The 16,120-nt window shown below is 51.4% G+C and overlaps 1 protein-coding gene across 1 annotated transcript in view; it reads right to left on the bottom strand.

Annotated features, from left to right (window-relative positions):
• The window catches only part of LOC109882129 (MAP kinase-interacting serine/threonine-protein kinase 2), a 45,023-nt gene extending 29,273 nt beyond the window's left edge, over nt 1–15,750 (bottom strand). The window contains exons 1-6 of the mRNA XM_031810876.1: nt 15,639–15,750; nt 15,025–15,250; nt 12,706–12,796; nt 11,638–11,739; nt 10,116–10,213; nt 1,519–1,598 (exon numbers count right to left, since the gene is read on the bottom strand). Coding sequence (XP_031666736.1) covers nt 1,519–1,598; nt 10,116–10,213; nt 11,638–11,739; nt 12,706–12,796; nt 15,025–15,081 — 428 coding nt within the window. The 5' untranslated portion in view covers nt 15,082–15,250; nt 15,639–15,750. The remainder of the gene's footprint in view (nt 1–1,518; nt 1,599–10,115; nt 10,214–11,637; nt 11,740–12,705; nt 12,797–15,024; nt 15,251–15,638) is intronic.
• Between the last annotated feature and the right edge of the window lie 370 nt (nt 15,751–16,120).

Here is a 16,120-nt window from a genome sequence, read left to right as displayed (position 1 = left end):
CTGTATCCCCCCCCCCCCCAGTGAGCCTGCTGTACCTGTATCCCCCCCCCCCAGTGAGCCTGCTGTACCTGTATCCCCCCCCCCCCCCAGTGAGCCTGCTGTACCTGCACCCCCCCCCAGTGAGCCTGCTGTACCTGTACCCCCCCCCCCCCCCAGTGAGCCTGCTGTACCTGTACCCCCCCCCCCCAGTGAGGCTGCTGTACCTGTACCCCCCCCCCCCCAGTGAGGCTGCTGTACCTGTACCCCCCCCCCCCCAGTGAGGCTGCTGTACCTGTACCCCCCCCAGTGAGGCTGCTGTACCTGTATCCCCCCCCCCAGTGAGCCTGCTGTACTTGTGCCCCCCCCCCCCCCAGTGAGGCTGCTGTACCTGTATCCCCCCCCCCCCCAGTGAGCGTGCTGTACCTGTATCCCCCCCCAGTGAGGCTGCTGTACCTGTATCTCCCCCCCCCCCCCCCCCAGTGAGCCTGCTGTACCTGTATCTCCCCCCCCCCCCCCCCCCAGTGAGCCTGCTGTACCTGTACCCCCCCCCCCAGTGAGCCTGCTGTACCTGTACCCCCCCCCCCCCCAGTGAGGCTGCTGTACCTGTATCCCCCCAGTGAGCCTGCTGTACCTGTGCCCCCCCCCCAGTGAGCCTGCTGTACCTGTGCCCCCCCCCCAGTGAGCCTGCTGTACCTGTGCCCCCCCCCAGTGAGCCTGCTGTACCTGTGCCCCCCCCCCCAGTGAGCCTGCTGTACCTGTATCCCCCCCCCCCCCCCAGTGAGCCTGCTGTACCTGTATCCCCCCCCCCCCCCCCCAGTGAGCCTGCTGTACCTGTATCCCCCCCCCAGTGAGCCTGCTGTACCTGTATCCCCCCCCCCCCCCAGTGAGCCTGCTGTACCTGTGTCCCCCCAGTGAGCCTGCTGTACCTGTATCCCCCCCCCAGTGAGCCTGCTGTACCTGTGCTCCCCCCCCCAGTGAGCCTGCTGTACCTGTGTCCCCCCCCCCAGTGAGCCTGCTGTACCTGTATCCCCCCCCCAGTGAGCCTGCTGTACCTGTGTCCCCCCAGTGAGCCTGCTGTACCTGTATCCCCCCCCCCAGTGAGCCTGCTGTACCTGTATCCCCCCCCCCCCCCCAGTGAGCCTGCTGTACCTGTGCTCCCCCCCCAGTGAGCCTGCTGTACCTGTGTCCCCCCCCCCAGTGAGCCTGCTGTACCTGTGTCCCCCCCCCCAGTGAGCCTGCTGTACCTGTATCCCCCCCCCCAGTGAGCCTGCTGTACCTGTATCCCCCCCCCCAGTGAGCCTGCTGTACCTGTGCTCCCCCCCCCCAGTGAGCCTGCTGTACCTGTGTCCCCCCCCCCAGTGAGCCTGCTGTACCTGTATCCCCCCCCCCCCAGTGAGCCTGCTGTACCTGTGCTCCCCCCCCCAGTGAGCCTGCTGTACCTGTGTCCCCCCCCCCAGTGAGCCTGCTGTACCTGTATCCCCCCCCCCCCCCAGTGAGCCTGCTGTACCTGTGCTCCCCCCCCCAGTGAGCCTGCTGTACCTGTGTCCCTGGCACTGATAGAGCATCTCCACTTCCCTGAAGACTCGGCTCCGACTGAGACCTGCACGCTTCTCGACGATCTGGACAAGAAACCAGATTGAACGATGTGTTACTCATTCGTCCTTTTCATATCAGAGAATAATTGGCTCTAATTGAAGGAATGAGCCAAGCAGAGCCGTCCTACTGTGTCTAGAAAGTCGATCGGTGCAGGGTTCTCCCCAAAGGAATGCCAGCATCAAATGTATAGAGATGTCACACTCCCATTCTTACCTATGGGCCCTGTTCTACTGACCATTGACAAATTAAATACTAGGAAAATTACAGAAAAAACTAAAATATTACAATATTAATTCAATAAATCTGTGTTTGCTACTTTATTGATCACTTAAGGCTCAGGCAGAAAATGGAAGCTCCACTGGTTACAGACGTTGAAATACATCCTCAGTCCTCTGGGCCGACCCTTGACTGACTCATGAGCACCACCTTGTTAACGATGAATGGGGCCAACGGTCCCAGAGCAGTCTGACTCCACATCTATCAGAGGAAGACATGGTGGCCTTCCCTGACCAGCTACTGAGGCAGCTGCAGGTAGTCTAGTGGTTAGAGGGGGGGGCAGGGGAGCCTAGTGGTTAGAGGCAGCAGGGAGCCTCGTGGTTAGAGGGGGGGGGGGGGGCAGTGAGCCTAGTGGTTAGAGGGGGCGGCAGGGAGCCTAGTGGTTAGAGGGGGCAGGTAGTCTAGTGGTTAGAGGGGGCAGGTAGTCTAGTGGTTAGAGGGGGCAGGTAGTCTAGTGGTTAGAGGGGGCAGGTAGTCTAGTGGTTAGAGGGGAAAGGTAGTCTAGTGGTTAGAGGGGGCAGGTAGTCTAGTGGTTAGAGGGGGCAGGTAGTCTAGTGGTTAGAGGGGGGCAGGTAGTCTAGTGGTTAGAGGGGGGCAGGTAGTCTAGTGGTTAGAGGGGGGCAGGTAGTCTAGTGGTTAGAGGGGGCAGGTAGTCTAGTGGTTAGAGGGGGGCAGGTAGTCTAGTGGTTAGAGGGGGGCAGGTAGTCTAGTGGTTAGAGGGGGGCAGGTAGTCTAGTGGTTAGAGGGGGGCAGGTAGTCTAGTGGTTAGAGGGGGGCAGGTAGTCTAGTGGTTAGAGGGGGGCAGGTAGTCTAGTGGTTAGAGGGGGGCAGGTAGTCTAGTGGTTAGAGGGGGGCAGGTAGTCTAGTGGTTAGAGGGGGGCAGGTAGTCTAGTGGTTAGAGGGGGGCAGGTAGTCTAGTGGTTAGAGGGGGGCAGGTAGTCTAGTGGTTAGAGGGGGGCAGGTAGTCTAGTGGTTAGAGGGGGCAGGTAGTCTAGTGGTTAGAGGGGGGGCAGGTAGTCTAGTGGTTAGAGGGGGGGCAGGTAGTCTAGTGGTTAGAGGGGGGGGGGCAGGTAGTCTAGTGGTTAGAGGGGGGGGCAGGTAGTCTAGTGGTTAGAGGGGGGGGCAGGTAGTCTCGTGGTTAGAGGGGGGGCAGGGGAGCCTAGTGGTTAGAGGGGGGGGCAGGGGAGCCTAGTGGTTAGAGGGGGGGGGGCGGTAGTCTAGTGGTTAGAGGGGGGGGGGGGCAGGGAGCCTAGTGGTTAGAGGGGGAGGCAGGGAGCCTAGTTAGTGGTTAGAGGGGGGGGCAGGGAGCCTAGTGGTTAGAGGGGGGGCAGGTAGTCTAGTGGTTAGAGGGGGGGCAGGTAGTCTAGTGGTTAGAGGGGGGGCAGGTAGTCTAGTGGTTAGAGGGGGGCCAGGTAGCCTAGTGGTTAGAGGGGGGGCAGGTAGCCTAGTGGTTAGAGGGGGAGGCAGGGAGCCTAGTGGTTAGAGGGGGGGGGGGGGGGGGGCAGGGAGCCTAGTGGTTAGAGGGGGGGCAGGTAGTCTAGTGGTTAGAGAGGGGGGGGCAGGTAGTCTAGTGGTTAGAGGGGGGGCAGGTAGTCTAGTGGTTAGAGGGAGGGGGGGGGCAGGTAGCCTAGTGGTTAGAGGGGGGGGGGGCAGGGAGCCTAGTGGTTAGAGGGGGAGGCAGGGAGCCTAGTTAGTGGTTAGAGGGGGGGCAGGGAGCCTAGTGGTTAGAGGGGGGGCAGGTAGCCTAGTGGTTAGAGGGGGGGGGGCAGGTAGTTTAGTGGTTAGAGGGGGAGGCAGGGAGCCTAGTGGTTAGAGGGGGGGGGGGCACGGAGCCTAGTGGTTAGAGGGGGGGCAGGGAGCCTAGTGGTTAGAGGGGGGGCAGGGAGCCTAGTGGTTAGAGGGGGGGCAGGGAGCCTAGTGGTTAGAGGGGGGGCAGGGAGCCTAGTGGTTAGAGGGGGGGCAGGGAGCCTAGTGGTTAGAGGGGGGGCAGGGAGCCTAGTGGTTAGAGGGGGGGGCAGGGAGCCTAGTGGTTAGAGGGGGGGCAGGTAGTCTAGTGGTTAGGGGGGGTGCAGGAAACTGAGGGCCAAGAATGTTTTAAACAATGTTGCAAATCTGCTAGGGCTTCGGGCCTGACCATCGATGTTATAAATGTTTCTAGTTCGTTGCAGACAGGCCACGCGTAGCGAATTTAAAGGACATTTATTTTCTTCAAGATCATTTTTACCTGCAGGCTGTAATGCTTATTGCATCATGATTGCCAGGTGTCCCGACATCTTCTCCAACTGTACCGTTATCTGGTTATAATGTCCATTCTAGAATGCCCTTCTGACCAATCACAAACGAGAATTCAACAATGCTGTGGTGTAATTTAAATTAAATACTACATGAAAAAAACATACCTGGCACACAGATCGGGAGAAATGGCCAGATGAATTGGCATTCCACATGAGGAAAAGTTGCAGACTTCTCATGTAGCCTATTAACGGCCTGAGTGACCTGCCGGCTGCCATTTGGGGGTGGGGGGGGCTTTCTATTGTGGGCTGAAAGGGTTGTCAGGAAGTAGTACAGACAGCAGTCCACTGCTCGCTCACACAAGCACACCGCATCAGGGGCCTGAGTCAGCAGCGAGTTGAAACTCATTTGTTGCCTAACCATGCACTCCATATGCTCCTGCTTCTAATCCATTTTCCAATTGAATCAACAAATAATTACACAAACACCAAGTTACTAGTGGGCCACACTTAGGCAAACAGACGCAGTCAGCTGATGTCTCTAGGGACTGTCTGACTGGAAGAGAAGGTTACCATGGAGCCTTCCCTTTCTTCAAACTACCAGCCATCTGCCTGAGGAAACAGAATGACAGCAGGAGCTAACGAACAAAAGCTGCAATTACTTGTTCAAAACAGTAACACAAGTCTTGATTCAGAGAAGTACGTCACAAATGGGGAGGCAGGTAGCCTGGCCGGTAGCCTGGCCGGTAGCCTGGCCGGTAGCCTGGCCGGTAGTCTGGCCGGTAGCCTGGCCGGTAGCCTGGCCGGTAGCCTGGCCGGTAGCCTGGCCGGTAGGAGCATTGGGGCCCAGTAACCACAAGGTTGCTCCCGCACCTCTGATTCAGAGGGGTTGGGTTAAATGCAGGAATACGCATTCAGTTGTAAAACTGACTAGTTATCCCCCTTTCCCTTTCTCAAATGTACAAAACAAAATAGTAAAGCGTAGTCTGTTCTTTCGGCCAATCAATTGGTCAATATTAAGTGTATTCTTTACATATATAGACACACCCTGTGTCTGAATAAAATCAACTATAATTAGGCTTCTTCGCCTGATGCTTTAATTAAAAATGAAGACAAATGACTCAAGAGGGAGCCAGAGATCAATATAGCTGCTGTTGCTGGCCTTGGCAGATTCTGCCATGATGTTCCTGACGTTGCCAGTAACAGGCTACACCAGCGGTCTACAACCTTCTCCATTTGAAGTGCCAAGTTATCCTACCATTTCTACTGATCTGCAAGCCAGTTATGATTTTCATGTGCACATTTTCGTGGAATAGTTTTATTTAATTCATAATAAAGTCTTCATAGCTCAAAAATCAATGTCACGTGGTTAATCAAAATGATATCTAAATAATACAAATCTAAAAGATAACTTCTGTTGGCAATATGTAAAAATAGCCTACATAAATCCAACAAATAAGGGCCTCCCGAGTGGTGCAGCGGTCTAAGGCACTGCATCGCAGTGGAAGAGGCATCACTACAGACCCGGTTTTGATCCCGGGCTGTAGCACAACAGGCCGTGATCGGAAGTCCCATAGGGCGGTATAAAATTGGCTCAGCGTCGTCCGGGTTTGAGGACTGTTTGTCCAAGGGGTAGCTTTCCGTGGCTCATGGCACTCTAGCGACTCCTTGTGGCGGGTCGGGCTCCTGCAGGCTGACTCCGGTTGCCAGTTGAACTGTGTTTCATCTGACACGTTAGTTCCGGGTTAACTGGGCGTAGTTTAGTGGGTTCATGTTTCGAGGACGCATGACTCGACCTTCGCCTCCCAAGCCCGTTAAGGAGTTGCAGCAATGAGACCATATCGAAATTGGGGAGAAGGAGGTAAAATGGAACAAGTTATAAAAATATATATTTAAAAAATTGCAGCCCACAGGTAGAAAATTCCCAGATAAAAATAACTATCACATTGGCTATGCATGGCCTGTCTGCAAGGAACTTGAAACATTTGGGTCTGGCCTGAAGCTTGCTAGCAAACCGGCATAAAAAATATTCTGGGCCCTCAGCATTCCCACGACAGAGACAAGGCTATAGGCTATTTGAGTAAGGGATAAGAAGTAAACAGGAAGGTCTATTTTATGACATTTCCACTGGATCAGAGAATTAACATTTTTCACTTTTCATGCTGAATGGTTATGGAAAGGGAGCCCGCTAGAAAGATGTTTCTAATAGGCTACGTTGAGGAACTGTTGTCATTCTCAATGGATGTAAAAAAAAATCTACTACAGTTTGTTAACTAGCTTTTTGAGGCAAAGAAGTGACTTTGAGACGCGCCACATTGATAGTGTTTCTGATCAGATCTCCATATGGACACATTCACAGGCCTACAATCACGGGCCCACATTCACCCCACGGGCCCACATTCCCCCCACGGGCCCACATTCCCCCCACGGGCCCACATTCCCCCCACGGGCCCACATTCCCCCCCACGGGCCCACATTCCCCCCCACGGGCCCACATTCCCCCCCACGGGCCCACATTCCCCCCCACGGGCCCACATTCCCCCCCACGGGCCAGGTAACCTAGGCATAGTTCTAAGTGTAATCAGGTGCGTGTCCTCATTCGTGATTGACAGGAGCGCAGAACAACAAAAGACAATTAATGAATTGACAACTCGTAAATGGAATGAACTAAACCAAAACATTTTCCTCACAAGTGTAGCCTTGGTTGTGCGCTCTGCAAACGTGTGTCCACTCCTACAATGAGAACAGCAAGACTGTAATAATAATATATTGATGGATTAACAGAAATTACAGCAACCAAACAAATATGGTAGATTATGGTAATTAATGGTCGCGTCTCAAAGTCACCGGACGGCCGTGAGGTGAACCAGACGGCCGTGAGGTGAACCAGACGGCCGTCTCGTGTGCCACTGCTCGACAAAAATAAATAAATCTGTCGACCAACTGCCTATCAACAAAAAAATCGTCCAGTCGAATAAATGGGGTAGGACCTACAGAATGGAAACACATGAAGGGATTTTGTCCCCATAGCAGGTGACAAGATTTGGAAAGATGGATACATTATCAAGTTTTAAACCCACTGAGGTCGATGTCCTCATCGCCACAGAAATTGAATGAGCCTAATTTTAAAAATCCCCATAAAAAATCAGTCAGTTTAAGCTGGTGATTGGTTTGTTTTTCCACCGGGCTGGGTCTCCATCCATCACATCTGTCGATGTCGCATGGTGATTGGTTTGTTTTTCCACCGGGCTGGGTCTCCATCCATCACATCTGCCGATGTCGCATGGTGATTGGTTTGTTTTTCCACCGGGCTGGGTCTCCATCCATCACATCTGTCGATGTCGCATGGTGATTGGTTTGTTTTTCCACCGGGCTGGGTCTCCATCCATCACATCTGCCGATGTCGCATGGTGATTGGTTTGTTTTTCCACCGGCTGGGTCTCCATCCATCACATCTGTCGATGTCGCATGGTGATTGGTTTGTTTTTCCACCGGCTGGGTCTCCATCCATCACATCTGTCGATGTCGCATGGTGATTGGTTTGTTTTTCCACCGGGCTGGGTCTCCATCCATCACATCTGCCGATGTCGCATGGTGATTGGTTTGTTTTTCCACCGGGCTGGGTCTCCATCCATCACATCTGCCGATGTCGCATGGTGATTGGTTTGTTTTTCCACCGGGCTGGGTCTCCATCCATCACATCTGCCGATGTCGCATGGTGATTGTTTTGTTTTTCCACCGGCTGGGTCTCCATCCATCACATCTGCCGATGTCGCATGGTGATTGGTTTGTTTTTCCACCGGCTGGGTCTCCATCCATCACATCTGTCGATGTCGCATGGTGATTGGTTTGTTTTTCCACCGGCTGGGTCTCCATCCATCACATCTGTCGATGTCGCATGGTGATTGGTTTGTTTTTCCACCGGCTGGGTCTCCATCCATCACATCTGCCGATGTCGCATGGTGATTGGTTTGTTTTTCCACCGGCTGGGTCTCCATCCATCACATCTGCCGATGTCGCATGGTGATTGGTTTGTTTTTCCACCGGGCTGGGTCTCCATCCATCACATCTGCCGATGTCGCATGGTGATTGGTTTGTTTTTCCACCGGCTGGGTCTCCATCCATCACATCTGCCGATGTCGCATGGTGATTGGTTTGTTTTTCCACCGGCTGGGTCTCCACCCATCACATCTGCCGATGTCGCACTTCAGCAGCGGACGCTACAGCAGTGTTTATCAGACCAAAATCATCTGGTTTTATTTTACCTATGAAGACATTTTTTTTCTCTCTAGAGGACAAGTCAGGGATGTGATCTGAACTTGTTGTTGAACTGCTTTAGTAGAGGACATTTCATAATAGCAGAGAAACTGCCAGAGGGAGTCAGTCGGTTGAATCAACTTATGTAACCCTACCAGCAGCAGCCTGCATGAGGACAAAGGCCTGTTTCAAATTCCCTGGCCCAGTAAGAGACATGCAGAACATGGCAAGATCCCAAATAGCACCCTATTCCCTACATAGTGCACTACTTCTGACCAGAGGCCTATGGAAGCCTATTCCCTACTTCTGACCACAGCCCTATGGAAGCCTATTCCCCACTTCTGACCAGAGCCCTATATCCCTGGCTCCCTCTCAACACCACCCCTTCCTGATCCTCCCTCTTCCTCTCAACACCACCCCTCCCTGATCCTCCCTCTTCCTCTCAACACCACCCCTCCCTGATCCTCCCTCTTCCTCTCAACACCACCCCTCCCTGATCCTCCCTCTTCCTCTCAACACCACCCCTCCCTGATCCTCCCTCTTCCTCTCAACACCACCCCTCCCTGTCCCTCCCTCTTCCTCTCAACACCACCCCTCCCTGTCCCTCCCTCTTCCTCTCAACACCACCCCTCCCTGTCCCTTCCTCTTCCTCTCAACACCACCCCCCCCTGTCCCTTAACACCACCCCCCTGTCCCTTAACACCACCCCCCCCGTCCCTTAACACCACCCCCCCCTGTCCCTTAACACCACCCCCCCCTGTCCCTTAACACCACCCCCCCCTGTCCCTTAACACCACCCCCCCCTGTCCCTTAACACCACCCCTCCCTGTCCCTTAACACCACCCCTCCCTGTCCCTTAACACCACCCCTCCCTGTCCCTTAACACCACCCCCCCCTGTCCCTTAACACCACCCCTCCCTGTCCCTTAACACCACCCCTCCCTGTCCCTTAACACCACCCCTCCCTGGCTCCCTGTTCCTCCCTCTCTGCAGGTTGTACATTCTGTTCCATGTCATTGGAGGCCTTGACAGCGAATGGGAGGGGATGAAAAAGGAGAAAATGATCACCCACCCTTGGCTGTGATTGGCTGAAAGACAAGGCCTGAGGTTCAGAACAATCACAAGAGTTTGTGCTGAGTTAGCAGCTGCTGCAGGACAACAGACTATAGCAACAACACTACTGGAGGGCTTAATAACAAACTGGCTACAGGGCACACCACGCAGTGATGACCACATCTCACAGCTACCATTTAAATAACACACTGGCTACAGATCACACCACGCAAATCTCACAGCTACCATTTAAATAACACACTATCTAGAGTTGCAGAGAGGGAGAGGCCGAGAGAGGGAGAGGCCGAGAGAGGGAGAGGCCGAGAGAGGGAGAGGCCGAGAGAGGGAGAGGCCGAGAGAGGGAGAGGCCGAGAGAGGGAGAGGCCGAGAGAGGGAGAGGCCGAGAGAGGGAGAGGCCGAGAGAGGGAGAGGCCGAGAGAGGGAGAGGCCGAGAGAGGGAGAGGCCGAGAGAGGGAGAGGCCGAGAGAGGGAGAGGCCGAGAGAGGGAGAGGCCGAGAGAGGGAGAGGCCGAGAGAGGGAGAGGCCGAGAGAGGGAGAGGCCGAGAGAGGGAGAGGCCGAGAGAGGGAGAGGCCGAGAGAGGGAGAGGCCGAGAGAGGGAGAGGCCGAGAGAGGGAGAGGCCGAGAGAGGGTGAGGCAGAGAGCGGGAGAGGCAGAGAGCGGGAGAGGCAGAGAGCGGGAGAGGCAGAGAGCGGAGAACAGTACCTTGACAGCATATTCCTTCTGGGTGATGAGGTTGATGCAGGTCTGGACGACAGCATAGGCCCCCTCGCCCAGCACCTCCGTCTGCAGCACGTATACATCTGATGACAGAATATTAACATGCTAATACAGGAGCGTCACTATGTACAGTGCATTTGGAACGTATTCAGACCCCTTACAAACTTTGTTACGTTACAGCCTTATTCAAAAATTATATTATTTTCCCCCTCACCAATCCACACACAATACCCCATAATGATTCATGTTAATTTATTACAAATACAAAACCTTATTTAAATAAGTATTCAGACCCTTTGCTATGAGACTATAAATTGAGCTCAGGACCTTTTGAACCCTTCGTCTGACGCGACCTGAACGCGCTTTTGGATTTGTTGACCAAACGCCCTAACAATAGAAGATATTTGGACATAACTGATGGACATTATCGAACAAATCAAACATTTAAGGTGAAACTGGGACTCCTGGGAGTGCATTCTGATGAAGATAATCAAAGGTTAGTGAATATTTAAAATGCTATTTCTGAGTAATGTTGACTACCCAACATAGCGGGTATCTTTATGGCTGCTTTGTTGTCTCAAGGCTGTACTCAGATTACTGCATGGTTTGCTTTCTCTGTAAGGTTTGTTTGAAATCTGACAGCGGTTGCATTAAGAAGTTTATCTAAAGTTCCACGTATAATAGTCGTATCTTTATCAATGTTAATTATGAGTATTTCTGTAAATTGACGTGGCTCTCTGCACAATCTCCGCATGTTGGCAACTAACATTGGCTCCTAATGTAACTCGCCAATGTACACAGATTTTTTTTTTATATAAATATGAACTTTATCAAACAAAACATACATGTATTGTGTAACATGAAGTCCTATGAGTGTCATCTGATGAAGATCATCAAACGTTAGTGATTCATTTTATCTCTATTTGTGCTTTTTGTGACTCCTCTCTTTGGCTGGAACAATGGCTGTGTTTTTCCTGAGTTGGTGGTGACCAGGTAACATAATCATTTGTGGTACTTTCACTGTAAATCCTTTTTGAAATCAGACACTGTGGCTGGATTAACGAGAATTTTATCTTTAAAATGGTGTCAAATTCTTGTATATTAGAGGAATTTTAATTATGAGATTTCTGTTTTGAATTTGGCGCCCTGCAACAGTGGCCCTGCCTCACTGGCTGCCTCACTGGCTGTTGCGGGGGGGGGGGTTCCACTAGCAGAACAGGGTTCCGCCAGCCCTAAACAGGTTAAGGTCATTTTTCTGAACTGCATCGGCCTCGCGGCCTTCGTCAAGAGCTTTCCGCATCGGCCTCGCGGCCTTCGTCAAGAGCTTTCCGCATCGGCCTCGCGGCCTTCGTCAAGAGCTTTCCGCATCGGCCTCGCGGCCTTCGTCAAGAGCTTTCCGCATCGGCCTCGCGGCCTTCGTCAAGAGCTTTCCGCATCGGCCTCGCGGCCTTCGACAAGAGCTTTTGTAAAAAAATAAAGAAATATAAATACATTTTTATTGACTTGCCTTGGAATCGTCCTGTGAAGCTGTCGGTGGCCCTGCATCTCTTCTTCTTCTTGGTCCTCTTCTTGGCATCTGGGATGTTAATCGGCTGGCTGGCTGGCATGTCTAAGGAGGGAGGAGGATAGGAGATGAGGGACATTGTGCAAATGGGGGGACAGTTGATGGCATTCATCCAGAGTCACAGGCCAGCTGGTTGAGTGTCTTCAGAAGAGAGCGGGAGAGAGGACAGAATGGAGATGGCACAACAACACATCCTGGGTACAGAACAGGAGGATGGTCACTAAGTGGGTCGTTGCAGCAGTTCCAGGATCGAAAAGAAACGCCACACTGCTCTCGGATCAGCTTTTCTCCATCCCCGCCCACAGCCTCCCGCCATCCCCGCCCACAGCCTACCGCCATCCCCGCCTACCGCCATCCCCGCCCACAGCCATCCCCGCCCACAGCCTACCGCCATCCCCGCCCACAGCCATCCCCGCCCACAGCCATCCTCGCCCACAGCCTACCGCCATCCCCGCCCACAGCCTACCTCCATCCCCGCCCACAGCCTACCGCCATCCCCGCCCACAGCCTACCGCCATCCCCGCCCACAGCCTACCGCCATCCCCGCCCACAGCCTACCGCCATCCCCGCCCACAGCCTACCACCATCCCCGCCCACAGCCTACCACCATCCCCGCCTATTGTCATCTCGTTTTGCATCAATTGTGCGGTGATATGACAACTTTGTATTTGTAGGCAACTTTGTTCTGAAGTAATCGTTGGTCACAGAGACAGACTTCTAATGACCGACTGTTCTACGAGTGGTATGAGGCAGGCGTTAGATTACAAGCCTTATCAAGTGCAATGTTAATAACGATGGTTTGGAGAGTAGTGACGGTAGTTCTGTTATCAGGCAGATGAAAGCAGCGTCACCCATCTAATCAGGACTGAACTTTGACTGACAGACATAGTGATGCTATCCTCATAGCAAGGTTACTATGAGTCAGATGGCCCGTGCGTGTGTGCGTGTGTGAAAATCAAATCAGAAACAGTAAATCCCAAATCAAAAGGGACTTTGATGCCAGGAACTTACCAGGTCTTGGGGGACAATCTAAATGTAAGTTTGACTCGTGGAGACTGGAGTCTGTTTTGGTATAATCTTCAGAATTGAACGGGTTTTGGACCTAAGGGAGGAACAGAAACAGACCAGGCTTTGAGTTTGACACAGCCTAGAGGAGAGTCATTCACATCACAAGGCCATTTGAAGCAGCAGGAATGGCTAATCATTGCTCCACGGGCCAAGACACCGATTTAGTCCAAACAAACTCTTCAGACCCTGGCTGACCTCCAGGTTAAACTGAACATATCCTTCTCCTGAAGCCCGGGCCATATTTAGGTTGTCATAGCCAAGAGTGGCCTGTAGAAGAAGCAGAGGTGTCATTAAGAGCAATAGAGCTCTATGACAAAACATTCAACCAATATTAGACCTCTGATTAATTTATTAAAAAGGGCATTTGATAGCAACAGGGGTGGTATGGTCCAATGACTAACCTACCTGCTAAATGGTTCTGTGACAGGGTGGGGGGGTATGGTCCAATGACTAACCTACCTGCTAAATGGTTCTGTGACAGGGTGGGGGGGTGGGGGGGGGGGTATGGTCCAATGACTAACCTTAATACCTTTGTCAGAAAGCATAAATTCTTAATCTAACAGTTATTGTTAGCAGTCAAGAGGAAACTGGCCGAACGACTCAAGCTCCCAGCTTATGCTGTCCAAATGGACTTCCGCTGTGAGGGCTGAAATGCATTGACTTTTGTTTGCTCTGCAGTGCCTTCACAAGGTATTCAGCCCCCTTGACTTTTACAGCTTTATTCTAAAATATATTCGTTTTTTCCCCTCATCAATCTACACAAAACTCCATAATAATAAAGCAAAAACCGATTCAGACATTTTTGTCAAATTAAAAACACAAAACTGAAGAAAAAAAATAATCTGTATTCAGACCCTTTACTCAGTAGTTTGTTGAAGCACCTTTGGCAGCGATTACAGCCTCCAGTCTTCTTGGGTATGACGCTACAAGCTTGGCAAACCTGTATTTGGGGAGTTTCTCCCATTCTTCTCTGCAGATCCTCTCAAGCTCTGCCAGGTTGGATGGGGAGCGTCGATGCACAGCTATTTTCAGGTCTCTCCAGAGACGGGTTCATACGGGTTCAAGTCCGGGCTCTGGCAGGGCTGCGTTGTCTTGGCTGTGTGCTTAGGGTTGTAACAAAATGTGGAAAAAGTCAAGTGGTCTGAAAACGGTTTGCCTCCTTCCCTCGGCTGTGCACGTTACGGTTTGCCTCCTTCCCTCGGCTGTGCACGTTACGGTTTGCCTCCTTCCCTCGGCTGTGCACGTTTCGGTTTGCCTCCTTCCCTCGGCTGTGCACATTTCGGTTTGCCTCCTTCCCTCGGCTGTGCACGTTTCGGTTTGCCTCCTTCCCTCGGCTGTGCACGTTTCGGTTTGCCTCCTTCCCTCGGCTGTGCACGTTTCTAACAGAAAACAACATCGGTACGTGTCCCACACCAGTGATGACTGCTGACCTCCAAGGCTTGGAAGGGCACTTTGGGACCTACTTCCCAATCCGTTTGACTGTGATCCTGGCTCGGTTGACATCCCTGTAAGTAAAACCGAACAGCTGGTCGAGCTGTGATGAGACCGAATGCATTTACTTGTCACTATGGAGGAGTTTAGTTCCTGACTCAAAGGCACCTCTAAACATTAATGCTGCGTTCAAGACTACTGTGAACCCCCGAAGACAAACAAGCTCCAACTGGGAATAGACTTTTTGTCATCCAACTCGGAATTCCAACTCGGGAACTCGGGCCTCTTTCTAGACCGCCGACTTTCCGACCTGAAGATCACTGACACCATGATTTGACCTCGTATTTTTTAATGTTTTTCAATTGCCTGCCATAGTCCCAAATGTAAATGTAAACATTGGCTGTTATTACAAAAAAAAAGTACATAGTTGGGGTCACAAGAACTTTCAGATATGAAAATGGTGGGGCAAAACAAATTGGAACCCCTGTCTAATACCTTGTCTCATTAATTGAGTAATTAATTAAATCGGAGGTCTAATATTGGGCTAGGGAAAACGTGAGACACCACAGTTACACTTCTGCTCTCTCCCCAAGAAAGTATACATACCTAGCTGTCACTGACTGAAATAGCATTTTCCTGGATACCGACTGACTGGGCTAAAATTAACACAGAAGACGTGCAATGACTGAGCAACATCCGTTCACAATAATGCGATGCATGTTCCTCCAGCCTTTGAATCAGGTCGGTTCTTCAATACTTTTAATAAATTAAGAAACACATTTGGATAACGACTTTTACAAGCAGTAATTACAAACAAAAACAGCAACTCACATTAAAAGAGCGGTGGAAGCCAGTGACTTCTGGGGTGTTATTCTTATTCTGAACCATTGTGGACGTCGGTCTTGGTTAATTTAGCCGATACTCTGCTTTAGATTAGGTATGCACTGTCACTGTGGTCCAATGCGAGACAGAAGACACGGCAGCTAGATGTGGTCCGTTGGCAGTCTTGACATAGATGTTTGTTGGATGGTTAAGTGCTCATTTATAAACGGGATTCCTGTGTGAGACAGTAAAACATTGGTTAAGTGGACACGGTAGATCATTAAAATTTTACTTGAGTGTACTAACGTTACAGTTGAAATGAAACAAAAGTTTGTTAACACTTGATATTTTCAACAACAAAAATTGTGAACGCGCATTGATAATGTCTACATTACCCAAAGATGTATCGAGACTGAACTAGGTCTAACGTCCATTGAGCTTCCATTGTTTTTAAAAACGTCAGGTTCACCAACAGTAACTTCAGATAGCTAGGCTAACCACGTTAGCAATGACTACAATAGGGTTGAAGTTGACTCAACTATTGACAACTGGAACATATGCGTCACCGTCGATAACCCAAACGTTATGTCGTATAATAAAATCAGATTTTTCATTTAGCTTACCCCGTTATTGTCCGTGTTAGTCCAGCCTTGACGCCGTTTCGATGCCTTCGTTGAACGGATGTTGATTATTTCGGGAAGCAGCGAACGTCTATGAGGGCTGGCATTTTATAACCTCTGCTGATCCCCCGCCCACTCTGGTCCGGTTCATCCAATCAGCTCGCAGTAAACGCCGACCAATATAACTTTAGGACACACATGATAGGATAGTTTACCGAGGAGGGCGGAGCACCGTTTTTCATACGCAACTGCAATGCAACCGAGTGCAACCCAAGCTGCACGTATCTATAGCCCAGTTTCATCCTGTTACATCCGTGGCATGTTTTCGAATAAACTGTAGGGTCATTAGGCAATCTGATACGAGTTTCCATAAGTGGGTGCCTGTTTTCTTACTTTTTAACCTCTGCATTGTTGGGAAAGGGCTCAGGAACACGTGCATGTCGTTTGTTTTGCTCTAGGATTCTTTTTTATTTTTTAATCCCTTT

This window comes from Oncorhynchus kisutch, linkage group LG30 (genome assembly GCF_002021735.2).
Source record: "Oncorhynchus kisutch isolate 150728-3 linkage group LG30, Okis_V2, whole genome shotgun sequence".
Lineage (NCBI taxonomy): Eukaryota > Metazoa > Chordata > Actinopteri > Salmoniformes > Salmonidae > Oncorhynchus > Oncorhynchus kisutch.
The sequence above is the reverse complement of the archived record's forward strand: the minus strand, read 5'-3'. Positions and strand labels throughout refer to the sequence as shown.